This window comes from Notolepis coatsorum (assembly GCF_963971535.1).
Source record: "Notolepis coatsorum genome assembly, chromosome: 3".
NCBI classification, from domain to species: Eukaryota; Metazoa; Chordata; class Actinopteri; order Aulopiformes; family Paralepididae; genus Notolepis; species Notolepis coatsorum.
In genome coordinates this window covers 3,332,656-3,348,171 of record NC_140167.1, presented here as the reverse complement: position 1 = coordinate 3,348,171, position 15,516 = coordinate 3,332,656, and the positions used below count along the sequence as shown (strand labels likewise).

Here is a 15,516-nt window from a genome sequence, read left to right as displayed (position 1 = left end):
AGTGAGTGACCTCTACTGGTGACTTTGTGAACATCATACACACTTTTTTCTTGGTGTTAAGTGAAAGACATGCTTTTGTTAGCCAGTCTTGAATGAGACATGAGACATCAGTGAATGAGATTCACGTTTCCTCCCAACCGCGAGTAGAAATGGAGAATGCAAAAAAAGAAAGGGTGGAGCTGAAAAAGCTAGAATTAAAAAACTAAAATTGCTAGTAAAAGACGCAGAACAATGTTCTAAAATTACAGACATGTTTAGTAGAGGAAGGGCTGGCGTTAGACTTAGAGTAGCTGCTGCTGCTAATGATGATGAAGTTCAAGTGGAAGGAACCAACAGTAACATGACAGGTGCGTGCAGTAGCCTAGTGCATATTCTACTGTTGGTATCTGCCGGTTCATGAGGGCTAGCTAGCCTATACTAGCTCTTGCAGTGATTTCAGTCATTCTATTACAAGACAATGTGCTTTCCTTATTCCTGATTCCTTACAGCACGTGGACGTAAATAGTCGTGACTCGTGACGTTTTTTCTCTGACTAAAAGTTTAGTTAGCAATGTTAGGACTAGTGCTAACCTAGAGAGCCAATCAGAACCTAGGACGGGCTGCAAATTAATCGGCTACTAATATTATAATAGTAAATACTCAAATAAAATACTATTATGTTCCCTTCCAAATTTTCATGTTGATATAATATTGGTAATCTAATTGATTGAATTGATTAGTTGCCATTTTACATGCTTAAATAAGATGTACCTTAGAATTCCCAACTGTTAGCCATGTTCTCGATCTGTATATGATTAGTCTCATCTACATGTTTGTAAATAACCACAGCTAACTAGCTTAAGATAACAACTAGGTCAACTACTACCCCGTAGTTAAACAAATGTGATTGCATATAACAGCTAACTGCTACAGCTAAGTTGGTAGTTAGCCTATTCCATTCATGTTGAATGTATTTATGAAGGTTGTTGATGGTGGTTGGCGCTGATTAGCAGACATGATTCTGTCAGTCTGCCACAGGGCAGCTGTGTTTGCTGATGGTGCTCACGACCACCAGTAGCGTATGACTGTGTGAGTGTGAATGCTTGATGGTTTCTGTGAAGCGCTTTGTGGAACAATGCTGATACAGTTAAGAATGAGTAATTCGCTTTTGGTTTTTAAGAAAATGCTTTGTAAAGCTATTTTTGAAAACTACAAGGGTGAATAATACTGTTTTTTTTTTGCTATTTTCTTTTAGAATACTGTTTTGGCGTCTTAATTTCTGTAATTTTTGTTAAGAATATAGGACAGGCATATATAAGCATTATGCTTCAGTCTGTACCTTTTCAGTCACTGTAAAATCAAATATTGTTAAATGATGGTGTATATTGTATTGTGTGAGATGATGACTGAATAAACTACTACTACTACTACTACTACTACTACGGGTGTTTTCAAAAGGCTGAAAAACGCTGTATGAATTCAAGCCATTATTATTGATTGCTGATGTTCTTCTTATGCAGTTGACTCTGAGGAAAGAGAGAACGCCCAGTCCAGCACAACTGACCCTGAGGGGAGAGAGAGCGCCCAGTCCAGCACAGCTGACCCTGAGGGAGAGAGAGCCCAGTCCAGACAGACAGACAGACAGACAGACAGACAGACAGACAGACAGACAGACAGACAGAGAGAGATAGAGAGAGAGAGAGAGAGAGAGAGAGAGAGAGAGAGAGAGAGAGAGAGAGAGAGAGAGAGAGAGAGAGATCTTGGAATGGGTGTCTGGGAGGAAGTGGGGGGTCTTTCGATGTTGATTAAACGGCAAGCAACTAATGTCATGAGTGCCAAATTAAAGGACAATAAATCCAATCTAACTGAAATTGTGTAGCACACAGACCTTTCTATTAGGGATGCTCGATATTGGCTTTTTTACCTATACCGATATTGTCCAATTATTTCCGATACCGATATCAACCGATACCGATATATGCAGGGTTTCCCGCCCAAAAAATGGAATAATTTCAGGTAATTAACATTACATATCTCTTGTTGTGGAATTAACACAACATTATGCATACTTTTGACAATAAATAAAATCAGAATTTGTTCTTACTTGCTTGCCTGGGTAAATAAAGGTTATAGAAATGTAAAAAAAAAATTATTTTTTTTAAAACCGATACCGATATTTTCCGATATCACATTTTAATGCCGATATCGGCCGATAATATCGGTAGGCAGATAATATCGGACATCCTACTTTCTATGGATCAAAACCTCAATATTATTATGGTGTAGTTAATACTTCATGTATCCTTAATCCCTAGGCTAATGAGGCACTAAGATGTTAGTAAAAAAAAATTAAATATGCCAATGACAGGAAGTAACGGTATATGTATGTGTGTGTCTGTGTGTGTGTGTGTGTGTGTGCACTGTGCATGAGTGCACATCTAGGGGTGGTGTGTCGATTTGGTCTCCCTGATTTTGACTCCTTAGCCACAGCCTTGGGTTGTTTAATAGTGGACAAGTGTTTCATAACGGCCGTTGTGTGGGCCGGTTTCGGGGCCGGTGCGTGGGCCGGTGTGTGGGCTGGTGCGTCTGAATGTCCCGGGCTGAATTTGTGTCCCAGTCCGCCACTGTCCACAGCCAATGTTTTACAAAGTGCAGCCTCCCTGAAAGATCCATCATCACCACTAGCTACATGTATCCTGTACCCACACATTGACATAACTAGAGAAAATGGGGGGGGGGGGCACGGACAATAATAGCCAAGTGTAGGATTTGCATGCCTACCATAACCCTTTCACTACTACACTACAGAATGATAACCTTTTAACCTCTTAAGCCTGATGGGTCCGGTACCGGACCCAAAATGACATCACGCCGACTCTATGAATTAATGTTGCATTTTTTGTTTCTCAAATGTAGCCAAGAGTAAAGACACCAACCCTGTCAAAACAGCAGTCAAAGTGTATATTTTCAGCAATACTTTTGTTTACCAATAGGTTAAAGTGTTATTAGTGAAATATGAGTTTTGGAAATCTAGTCGGAGACAGGCGAATATCGACGCTAGGAAATGTGCGCCGCCATTTTGTTTGTAGTCATATGAGGAGAGGAGACCCAGGGCTTTCGATGGCCTTTTGAATTTCGAAAAACTACACTACCCAGCTCAAGCCAGCTCCTGTCAATCATATGACTTGTGGATTTACTTTTTTCTTTATCTTATTTTTCGGGATTATCTCCCACAAACCTGAACGTTATTGGCATAAAATAATTACTTAACCGTCTGTAGTGTGGTAGTGAAAGGTTAACCGTCTGTAGTGTGGTAGTGAAAGGGTTAACCGTCTGTAGTGTGGTAGTGAAAGGTTAACCTTCTGTAGTGTGGTAGTGAAAGGTTAACCTTCTGTAGTGTGGTAGTGAAATGGTTAACCTTCTGTAGTGTGGTAGTGAAATGGTTAACCTTCTGTAGTGTGGTAGTGAAAGCATGAACCCTTTGCAGTGTGGTAGTGAAAGGGTTAACGTCCCAAAAGGAATCCCTAACTCTCTCCAGGTTCCCTTCACGGTCCTCCCTGCCTCGACCACAACAAACCGTCACTTCATTACTCCTGTGATCATGTCATATAGTTCTGTGTTAAAATACATATTCTATGTCTTACAGCCTTGACTAGTTAATATAGGGTTAACTAGTACAGGGGTTCCAAAGTGGGGGTCGTGAGCCGCCGCGGGGGGGTCACCAGATGATACAAAAAAAAGAATATAATATATTTTTCAGGCCACTGAACTTAGAAGCAGGCCAGGCCAGTGTTTCTAGTTGCAGCAGCGCAATAGTTAGATAACCTAGATGGGGAACAACCAGGAGATCACTGCAGTTGGAGAACTCTCTACTAAAACCACACTCGTGTCTCTCTCTCTCTCTCTCTCTCTCTCTCTCTCTCTCTCTCTCTCTCTCTCTCTCTCTCTCTCTCTCTCTCTCTCTCTCTCTCTCTCTTCTCTCTCTCTCTCTCTCTCTCTCTCTCTCTCTCTCTCTCTCTCTCTTGCTCTCACACACACACAAAGGGAGCCGCATGTGATTGGTGGAGGTGGGACCCTTACAAAAAACAAAAAATCCATCAAAATCAGTGTTGTTGCTAATCATTGACACATGCTAGCCTGTAATAATCCCCCCCAGACAAATCTACTTTGCATTTGATATATTGCAAATATATGCCATCACACACACTGGCATTTAAAGGGTTAGTTAGAATTATAAAATGAATATGTGGTGTTATGATCAGGGCTGAAGTTTAATAAAAGATTGTATTTTTTTCAATCTGACATTACAAAAAAACAGAAAATCCATCAAAATCAGTGTTGTTGATAATCATACATATGCTAGCCTGTTTTTTTTTTTTTTTTACTTTGACCAGTCAGCTGGTTCTTTTAGCGTTTATCGCTTTTTTCTGGTCAAGCACGACCGACAGAAACAGGTTGAATGGGGTATAGATCGGGGGAAAGACACTCTGAGAAAATACGGCGAGTCCGGGAGTCGAACTCGTGTACCCCAGATCCGTGACTCGCACGGTTGTCCCCGACGCCGAAATAGCGTCCGAGGTACGCGGTGAGCTACTGGAGCTCCTTTGCTAGCCTGTTTTTTAACAATAATTTGTGATGCCATCACAAACACTGGCATTTAAAGGGTACAAATAAAAAAAAATCCTGCACCAGAATGCAGGAAATAAAGTCTTTGTAACAAAAAAAAATCCTGGTGGGGGACCCCCAGACCCCCTGCTTAAAAAGTGGCCTGACTGGGGCTATATTTTGCACTATATTTCCTGGCCTGAATGATTTCCCCAGTCCGGCCCTGGTTAAAATTATTAGTGTGTGTGCGTTTGAACGTTTGCATGTTTCAACCATACATTTCCATTTATAAAAAAATATTATAATTATAATTTATAAAAATAAAAAAATAAAAATTACCTCCTATAATAGTGGGGGTCGCGGCTCTCTGACACAGTTATTTGGGGGTCGTGGCCTGAAAAGTTTGGGAACCCCTGAACTAGCATACAGCTCAGACACTGGCCGACAGTTTTATAACAACGAACAAGGTTTAGGAGATATGACATTTGGCCTATTCTCCAGTTTCTCCAGTTCTTTATGTGAAGACATAACAAAGCCCAGAGAGCCCATCTTTGTTTTCATTTCTCTCACTAGGGCATTTTTTAGTTTACCTTGTCATATCTGGATACGTCATGTCAATCAAGTATTTAATGTAAGTCTGACCAGACCTCTTGGTCACTTTCTGGTCAGACGCTTGTGTGTCTCTGATGATAAATGGATCATTTTCTTTCTATGACCATGGAAACAGATAATAATAAACTATGTTCTATTTTTATACAATTGACTCATTCTGAATTTCCACAGCTTCACTGTTTGGCTCGTTTGAAATATTCCACAACACTCCACAATACACTGACAATACCTTAACCCTTTCACTACCACACGACAGAAGGTTAACCCTTTACTATCACACTACAGGGTAAAGGGTTAACCTTCTGTAGTGTGGTAGTGAAAGGGTTAACCTGCTGTCGTGTGGCAGTGAAAGGGTTGGATTGATTGATTGATTGAAAACTTTATTAACAGATTGCAGAACGTGTACAATACAGTACGGCTCAATACACACAATTGTTAACCGTTTCGGGGCCAACCACGTATACGTTATTGGACTCGTTTTTGCTTTTATTCCATTTTAATATCCTAATCAATGTCACGGAGCTGTATGTACTCAAAAAGTGCAGTACCGGCCAGATCCTGGTATTGGCGCTGTCTCGATAATGCAGTTTCCTTTGTTGCAGACGGGGGGTCACCTTTTTTTCACTCCGGCTTAGCTTTTCTGTTAGCCTGAAGCGAGGGCCTCAACCGATCGCCTGGAATAATCTTATTATTCCAGGCGAATTCAGTATGCAGTAAAGGAATATAGCATCAGCCAATGGACGTATCGATCTACCAGATGGCGATCAAAATAACTGGGAAATTCTTTTTGGAATCCAACCGGCCACAGGTACGAGCGATTTGACGTCAATTTCAGCCTGATCGGGCCTTGTTCTCATAGCCATCCCCCTGACCAGCGTATGTTGTTGTAATAACGAATGCCGTTATTGGTAATCAATAATCAGAAACGACTTCTCCTGCCCCCCCCCCCTTTCATGCATTCATGGTGGACCATGATACCGATCATATGCATTTTGATTTTTAACTAGCTTGTGTATTGTGATTTAACGTTATTAGCTTAGCGCCCTATAACTAGCTTTGCAGGAATTACCCTAGACCAATCCGATATAACGTTCATATTCACGACGCTATAAAATGGGAACGTATTGATGAAAAATTTATTTCTTTATGGCATTTTGAAGGGAAGGTTTATACTGTCAATTGACAATGACAATGGACACATAGTAATAATATAAAATATAGATTTAGCTCTACAAACAACCTCACGCACAGTGAAACCTTGTAATGAAAAGCTGGCCTCATAGAGTGAGACTAGACAGGCCCCAATGGCCCCCGAATGTGGTAAGGGAATGCAGACCAGAGAAAGACTTTCGTCTCGTTTACATCAGGGTCCCCCATTTTCAACCCATAATGACATTAATGACATACGCAACATACAGATATATATCCGTTAGGAATCCAGGTAAGAATGTTGAGTTCAAGTGTGGCATGGAAGAAGGAGACGGAGAGGGTGCTGCTCTTCTCGAATACGTGTTATTTTATTATCAGAACCACTTTGAGCGACAACATTACTTGACAAGGTAAAGCAGGTAATAGTAATACAAGGAAAGATACTGAGATAAACAACTTAATGAAGCAATAAGAGAAAAGGGAGGTGAGAGATCCGACTTCTCGACCTTAAAGCAAGGATAACTTTAAATCATGATAACGGGCGAGAGATCAGACTTCTGCCCGTGGACGGCTGTTCCCAGTAACACTGCTGAAGAACCGACAGGGAGAGAGGGGCAGAGTATTACTATAAAGGCCTCAGTGCAGCCGGCAGACCCAATCAGCACCAGTGACACAAAACACAGGCAGGTGACAACAATCAGGGATAATTACAGAGACAGCAGGTGACAACAATCAGGATAATTACAGAGACAGAGTGAGAATTCCAGGATGGCAGCAGAAGAGCTACCAATCCTGAATAGTTTTCAAGTTTCAAGTTTCAAGTTTCAAGTTTCTTTAATAGTTGTCATACAGAAGTACAGAATACTTTTGTACAAAATGCTTCTTACTGTTGCGCTCCAGAGACTGTGCATGACAAGATAAGTATGAAATAAAAACATAGTAAAAATTAGAAGTAAAAAAAGAGGTCACAGTGTTCAGTTTAGACATATGTACAATGTTCGTAGACGTAGTTACCATACAATATACAATACTGTGCAGTGTACTAATATACAATACTATATAGTGCAAGGCATAAATGGACGAGGTGCAGTTTAGGTACAATTCACAGTAGGTGTACGAGTTGTAGTGCAAATCTTTTATCAATAAATATAAAGTGTAAGTGTGTTTGTGTGATCTAAAGTGTGGAGAGTGGGTGCTGCAGTGTGTTGTTTGTTTGAGTGAGTGTGTGCGTGTGGGTGTGTGTGCTGTGTGCATTTGATGGTTGTTGCATAGTGATTATTGTTCGTTTAGCGATTATTGTTCGTTTAGCAGCCTGATGGCCTGGGGATAGAAGCTCCTTCTGAGTCTTTCTGTGCTCGCCATAAGACTCCGGTATCGCTTGCCTGACGGCAGCAGTTCAAAGAGGCAGTTGTTCGGGTGGCTCGAGTCCTTAATAATTCTCTTAGCCTTCCCCTTGCACCGCTTGTTGTAAATGTTCTGGAGGGTGGGAAGCCCCCCTCTAATTGTGCGTTCGGCTGAACGTGTCACTCTTTGTAGTCTGCTACGGTCTTGTGCAGTGCTATTCCCAAACCAGGAGGTGATGTTGCCGGTCAGGATGCTCTCTATTGTACATGAGTAGAAGTTCCTAAGGATCTTCTGACTGACTTGGAACTTCCTTAGGCGCCTGAGGAAGTAGAGGCGTTGTCGTGCCTTCTTCACAACACTGTCAATGTGTGTGGAGGGAGAGAAAGCCCAGACGTTACATAATATATCATGACATTTCTGACATACAGGTATACAAGTACGGTTAACCTTCCGTATTGTCGCAGTGAAAGGGTTAACCGTTTGGATAGTGGCGTCATTTCAGTAAAAGCCAAGGTATGGCAATTAGGGAGGGGGGGGGGTGAAGGGGGTGTTTCCCCCCCTTAGTGGATTTCTTTGGGTCAAATCAGTTGCGCAATAGTCACTTTTGGTGAGTTGTTTCTATACAATTCACTTATATGACATTTAGGTATGACACAGGACTACACACGCATTTTTTGTATAGAAATGTGTCAACAGACTAAAGCAGGGAACCACAATATTTTGCATACGAATTATGCAGAATGTAATATCATAACTGTCTATTACTTTTCTTGCAATTTAGCCAATTTTCCTTAGGTACGGTTTTGAGGTGTGTGTTCAACAGAATGTAGTATCAAAAACACATTTACAAAAAGTATGGGTTACTGAATGCTGAACTGCACTATTATAATCACTAAGCCAGACCTTACCTGTGTCCCTGTATCACTTGTCTCTGCTGCCCTTTGATTAAAAAACGTCCCTATGTCCATTTTTTCTTTTTTTTGGGCATATTTCAGTTAGTCACAGTAAAAGTCACCTAGTAAAAGTGAGATAATTGACAATATCAAAACATGCTAGGGCTGTACCGAATAGTTCGAAGCTTCGTTCATAATGTTGACATTCGAATTCTAAATCAACATACAAAAAATTGTAATTATAAAAAAAAAAAAAAATTTGCCATACCAAAATGACGCCCCTGCATTTGGTTAGTGCAGCAGTGAAATAGCGACGCCTTCCCGAGCGCAGATACACGTTCCCCCCTGTGACACACAGGAGTGTTGATGTATGAAGGGACAGGGACCGGTGCGACTCACCGCGTCGGCCACACCGTTACACTGTCACCTGCATCTCCTCCCCCCCTCCTCACCGCGTCGGCCACACCGTTACACTGTCACCTGCATCTCCTCCCCCCCTCCTCACCGCGTCGGCCACACCGTTACACTGTCACCTGCATCTCCTCCCCCCCTCCTCACGACACACGAGAGCGCTGCGCCGCTCGGGAGAAACCAACACCGTCGGGAGAGAGGGGGGTGTTTGGTGTGACTCTACGAGGGGGCGTGATCTATCTATGACATAATTCGAAAGAATATACGCCCGGTGATATAAAATGATCACAACGTGATATTATAAAAACAACAATAGTTGTTGATAGAATTTTTTTTAAATAAAATACAAAGAATCTAGATGTAAAAGGTCTGGTGGGGGGGGGGCGTGTCCCCTCTGGTGTGAATGGGCATGTGGCTCCCCTGGCTCCTGACTCCGTCCACATGGTACAACACGCCCCCCCCCCCCCGTGTAAAGCTGGGGTCCTAAGACCTGCCTTTTTTTTTATAAATTTTTTTTTTATCTTTTTATTAGTTACTTCCACAAGGATACAAGTAGCTAACGAAAATAAAATCGAATAATTTTTTTTTACAAATCAAATAAGATATACCTGCTTTTTTTCAAAAAAAGATTTATTATCTTTTTATTAGTTACTTCCACAAGGATACAAGTAGCTAACGAAAATAAAATCAAATAAAAGAAAATTTACAAATCAAATAAGATATGATCAAATAGAACATCCATGGTCACACACCACATCTCAGCACAGGACACCGAGGCTGGTGGACAGTCAGAGGTCCATGAGGGAAAGACGTCCTCCTTGTGGTGACAGTGGCTCGGGATTGGTTGATTGATTGATTGATTGATTGATTGATTGATTGATTGATTGATTGATTGATTGATTGATTGATTGATTGATTGATTGATTGATTGAAAATGTTATGAACAGATTGTAGAATGGGTACAATACAGTACGGCTCAAGACACACACAATTGACATTTATGACATACATGACATACAGATATACAGTTCTGTTTAAGAGACAATAAAATATATACATTCGAAGGGGGAACAAACTGTACATTGGCGGGGGTCGGGAGGTAGAGCAGTCGTCTGGTAATCCGGGAAGTTCCGTGTCGAAGGGTCCTTGAGCAAGACACTTAACCCCTAATTGCTCCTGATGAGCAGGTTGGCAGCACCTGGCACGGTCGCCTCCGCCCGTTGGTGTGTGGGTGAACGGGTCAAATGTGAGAAACAAAAATTGTAAAGCGCTTTGGATAAAAAGCGCTATTATGAATGCAGCCATTTACCATTTACCTTGTTCTTCAGAGTATAATGTAACCCTTTCACTGTGACAATACGGAAGGTTAACCCTTTCACTGTCACACGACAAAGGGTTAACCCTTTCACTACCACACTACAGTTAACCGTCTGTAGTGTGATAGTAAAGGGTTAACCTTCTGTAGTGTGGTAGTGAAAGGGTTAAGGTATTGTCAGTGTATTGTGGAGTGTTGTGGAATATTTCAAACGAGCCAAACAGTGAAGCTGTGGAAATTCAGAATGAGTCAATTGTATAAAAATAGAACATAGTTTATTATTATCTGTTTCCATGGCCATAGAAAGAAAATGATCAGTTTATCATCAGAGACACACAAGCGTCTGACCAGAAAGTGACCAAGAGGTCTGGTCAAACTTAACATTAAATACTTGATTGACATGACGTACATAAGATGCCCAGATATGACAAGAAAGGTAAACAAAAAATGCACGCTGTTCCAGCTGCAAAGTGTCCTGGAGGATCTGTTTAAAGAGCTCAAGTGTTGGAGGTCTTTGTTGGTTCCAGTTGAGCAGGATAATCTTCTTCTTTTTTTTTTTTTTTAGCTCTATATGATATTATATCCCAATTCTCTTCACAGATACGGGATCTAATGTCTCGTCTTATTCAGTACCAATGAGATACTGTACAGGTGTCTAATCATGTCCAACGGCATTTTCAAGACTTTATAGCAGTCAAGTCATGAATGTTTTCGTTTTCTACATTCCCAGAAAATGGGTAATGATGACCCTAAACAAGTCTTACAACGATGGCATCTGGGGGGGTGAGTCAGGGGGTGCATCTTACTTACAGGAACACACCAACATTTTGGGAAATGTTGAGACAAGAAGATAGAGACCAGTCTCCTCTCTGTGCGTTCAGTAGAACGTTATCTGGCTGCACGTTAGCCTAGCTTAGCACAATGAATGGAAGCGGACATGGCTGGTTAGCCTAGGCATTGTCCAACTAACACCTCTCCCGAAGGCTAACCGGCCATGTCCGCTTCCATTCATTGTGCTAAGCTAGGCTAACGTGTTCCTTTAAACGGACCGGGTACATTCCGTGCATGAACTTGTAATTCTGTTCAGTTATCTTAACACAGGACAATGAGGTAAAGACATTTTGACATATACTGTCCCACTGTTCATCGTTAAAATCACAATTCAGGACTTTCTGCCAGACATACTTAAGACCTTCTTCAGCTTGTGACAGAAATTAAAGTCAACCTATTCCAGCTCTGGGACCCGGGTCGATTAATATGTATAATAATAATAACAATAATAATAATAATAATAATAATAATAATAATAATAATAATAATAATAATAATAATAATAATAATAATAATAATAATAATAATAATAATAATAATAATAATAATAATAATCACTTTTCGCAACGCAGAAGACCCGAAAAGAGTTGAAGCTGGAATCATTTTCAATGGGAAACTGATTGCAATGAGTGATCTTCTTTAATGACTGTGTGTGTGTGTGTGTGTGTGTGTGTGTGTGTGTGTGTGTGTGTGTGTGTGTGTGTGTGTGTGTGTGTGTGTGTGTGTGTGTGTGTGTGTGTGTGTGTGTGTGTGTGTGTGTGTGTGTGTGTGTGTGTGTGTGCGTGTGTGTGTGCTGTACCTTTGATCTGTACATGGACCAGGCCTTCCGGGACAAGTATATCAAATACCAACCACTGCTCAGTGTGATGGCTGACCTTGGGTATAGGTGTAGATATAGTGTACTTGTGTTCGGAAGTCTTGGCCATGTACACAAATGCACCATGAGCGGTCTGAGAATTGCTGCAATGTCTAAAAGAAAAGCCAAACAAATTGCCAAATATTGCTCTGTCTCAGCTATTATTGGCAGCTTAGCCGCGTGGAGAAGGAGGTGCTATGTGTCCCTTAAGTGTTCAGTGCTGCTTGGCCCCGATACATTTGATTCCCTGTTTATGTAATATAATTTGTGGAACCAAATAAAGTATTAAAATGTGTGTGTGTGTGTGTGTGTGTGTGTGTGTGTGTGTGTGTGTGTGTGTGTGTGTGTGTGTGTGTGTGTGTGTGTGTGTGTGTGTGTGTGTGTGTGTGTGTGTGTGTGTGTGTGCGTGTGTGTGTGTGTGTGTGTGTGTGCGTGTGTGTGTTCATCAGGCTGGAGCAGGAGATTGAGGAACTGGAGACGGGTCCGCCAGCCGACCAGGGCGTGGTCAAAGAAAATGGAGGTACGTTTTGGTACCGTAACCACGGTAACACATGACATAGCGCAGGGAGCCGTCATAGAGACTGCCTGAGGGCGAGCGAGAGCTATAATAATGGCCCCTACCTCTGATCTATCGGTTCTTCTCCTCTCATCCGGCGGTCATTAAAATAATATTTCTTCTCTCTCCCCTCTCTCTCTATTTCTCCCTCTCTCTTTCCCTCTCTCCCCTCTCTCTCCCTCTGTCCCACGCCGCCCCCTGCAGGCGAGAACGGGGTACTGCTACTGATAATGGCCCCTACGCCTGAATGCTTAACCCAAACAGTGCTTGCTTCCGTGTTCCCGTTTTGCGCTCTGATTGGCCACTGATGTTTCTGGTCGCACCAATCGTGTGAATGAATGAATGAAAACTTTATTTAACAGATTGCAGAATGGGTACAATACAGTACGGCTCAATACACACAATTGTTAAGGGGATGCAGACCTGAGAAAGACGTTTGTCTTGTTTCCATCAGGGTCCCCCATTTTCAATTCATATAGACATTTATGACATACACAACATACATGACATTTATGGCATAGGGACATATAGGTATTTAGTACTGATACATTTGTGACATAAACGGTATTCAAATATACAGTACTGTTACCCCTAGAAGATCCTGACAGAGTATATACATATGATGGGGAGGGGACTGTACATTAGGAGGGGGTGGGTGGGTGGGATAGAAATATACATACGGCGGGGAGGGAATATATACATGCGGTGGGGAGGAGACTGTCTATTAGGAGGTGGTGGGGGTTTTGGGCATTTACGGTGGCCAGTTTCGAATTGCAGCCTCCCGTAGGTGCTCTTTAAGAGCGGTTTTGAATGTGGGTAGGGATTCACATTCCTTTACAGCTTTGGGTAGGGCGTTCCACATTGTTGTGGCATAATTGCGAAACGTGTTTATTCCCTTGTTTGAGCCGAATCTGGGTTTAACATGATTTGTGGAGCTCCCTCTGGTGTTGTGGTTGTGGTATTCACTGACCATTGGGAAGTATTTTGACATGTACATGGGTACCTTAGTCGTATAGTGTATCTTGTAGACCAGGCCCATTGCAAGTTGCTGTACTCTGTCGTCTACTCTAAGCCATCCTAGGTTGTCAAAGTGTGCAGGGGTGAGGTGGGTTCTGGGGTTCAGGTCAAGTAGTAGTCTGACCAGTTTGTTTTGTGATGTTTGTAATTTAGTTTTAAGCGCCTTTGAGGTGCTTTGGTACCATGAGGTGCACGCATAGTCGTAGTACCCTTGAATAAGTGCTCCTGCCAGAGTCTTCAGGGTATTCTTGTTTACCAGAGAGGAGATCCGGTACAAGAATCTAGTTCGTTGGTTGACTTTTTTTATTACATTGGATGCCATTTTGTCACAGGAAAGATTTGCCTCTAGGATGGAACCCAGGTAGGTAATTTCGTCTTTCGTGTGACGGCAAGTTCTTTCCCCGGTTAAGCTTAGGCGACTCTTTCGAAGTTGGTTAAGGTTAGAGTTTGTCTTAGAGCAGGGCGATAGAACGGTTAGGGTTAGGGTTAGGGTTTGCTGCTGGTCGAGGCGGAAATGGGCGCGTCACGCGATTGGGCGCACATGTCACATGACCAGAAACGTCAGTGGCCAATCAGATTCGCAAAAACGCATGAACCGTTTGGGTTAAGCATAGACGCGGCCCCTACCTCTGATCTATCGGTTCTTCCCCCCCCCCCCTCCGCCGGGCATTAACAGAGTATTTCTTCTCTCTCCCCTCTCTCTCTCTCTCTATTTCTCCCTCTCTCTTTCCCTCTCTCCCGTTTCTCTCTCCCTCTCTCTGTCGCACGCCGCCCTCTGCAGGCGAGAACGGGGTACTGCGCGCCTGCGGCCAGACGCCCAGGCGGGGGGAGGCGGTGGCGGGCATCGAGGCCAAGCTGGTGGGGCCGAGCCCGGACAAGGCCAGCGCCGACAACCCCGTCACCCTGGTGTTCATGGGCTACCAGACGGTAGACGGCGGGCAGCAGCAGGAGGGCAACGGAGGGCCGCCGGGTGGCACGGAGGGGGGCGGCGACGGCAGCGTCAAGGCCGAGTTCGTGGTCATCGAGGACGGGGAGGGCAAGGCGGGAGGAGAGGGGGGCGGGGCCGCGGAGGACCAGGGGCCGTCCAACGGCAGCGTGGCGGAGAAGGAGAAGGCCAGCGGGGGGGGAGGGGAGGAGGGAGAGAAGGCAAAGAAACAGACCTGCAAGTGCTGTGTGGTCATGTGAGCGTGTGTGTGTGTGTGTACGTGTACGTGTGTGTGTGTGTGTGTGTGTGTGTGTGTGTGTGTGTGTGTGTGTGTGTGTGTGTGTGTGTGTGTGTGTGTGTGTGTGTGTGTGTGTGTGTGTGTGTGTGTGTGTGTGTGTGTGTGTGTGCATGAGTGTGTGGCTGAGTGGGAATGAGTGTATCAGAGGACTGGAGAAAATCAACAATAACAACAACCGCAGTAACAACAGCAACAACAACAGCAACAATAACAACAATTACAACAACAATAATAATAATAACAACAATTGCAACAACAACAACAATACAGTTTCACTATCAAGATATCAACAATGAAAGCCTCTCCAGCCACAAACAGCAACAACAACCATAACAACAACAACAACAGCGACGACGACAACAACAACAACAACCACAAAGACTCAGAAGTGCAGTGTACTCCAACTCTGTGTACTTTCTCTGATATGTATTTTACTTTTGATTTCTATTGATATTTTTCTATATTTTTCTTGTCTTGGCATTTATATTGTATTCAGTATATGTATATCTTTATTATGGACTGTGTACTGTAAGTTCATTGTTATTATTGTTGGAAGGAGAACAAAAAAAGAAAAAGAAAAACAATGTAATAGCTCTCTGGATTGTACCGCTCTACCCGATGGGGATATCTGGACGTTTCAAATCATTACTTTAGTCAAAGACTACAAAATATGAAGGACACAGATATACTATATATATATATATATATCTGTGTGGGCCTGTCGG

At 42.7% G+C, this 15,516-nt stretch overlaps 1 protein-coding gene across 1 annotated transcript in view; it reads left to right on the top strand.

Moving 5' to 3' along the window:
• The window catches only part of palm1b (paralemmin 1b), a gene marked incomplete at both ends in the record, with an annotated part of 16,734 nt that extends 1,981 nt beyond the window's left edge, over positions 1-14,753 (top strand). Inside the window, 2 exons of the mRNA XM_084310328.1 lie at positions 12,445-12,515; positions 14,350-14,753. Of these exons, the coding sequence (XP_084166454.1) occupies positions 12,445-12,515; positions 14,350-14,753 (475 nt within the window). The remainder of the gene's footprint in view (positions 1-12,444; positions 12,516-14,349) is intronic.
• Between the last annotated feature and the right edge of the window lie 763 nt (positions 14,754-15,516).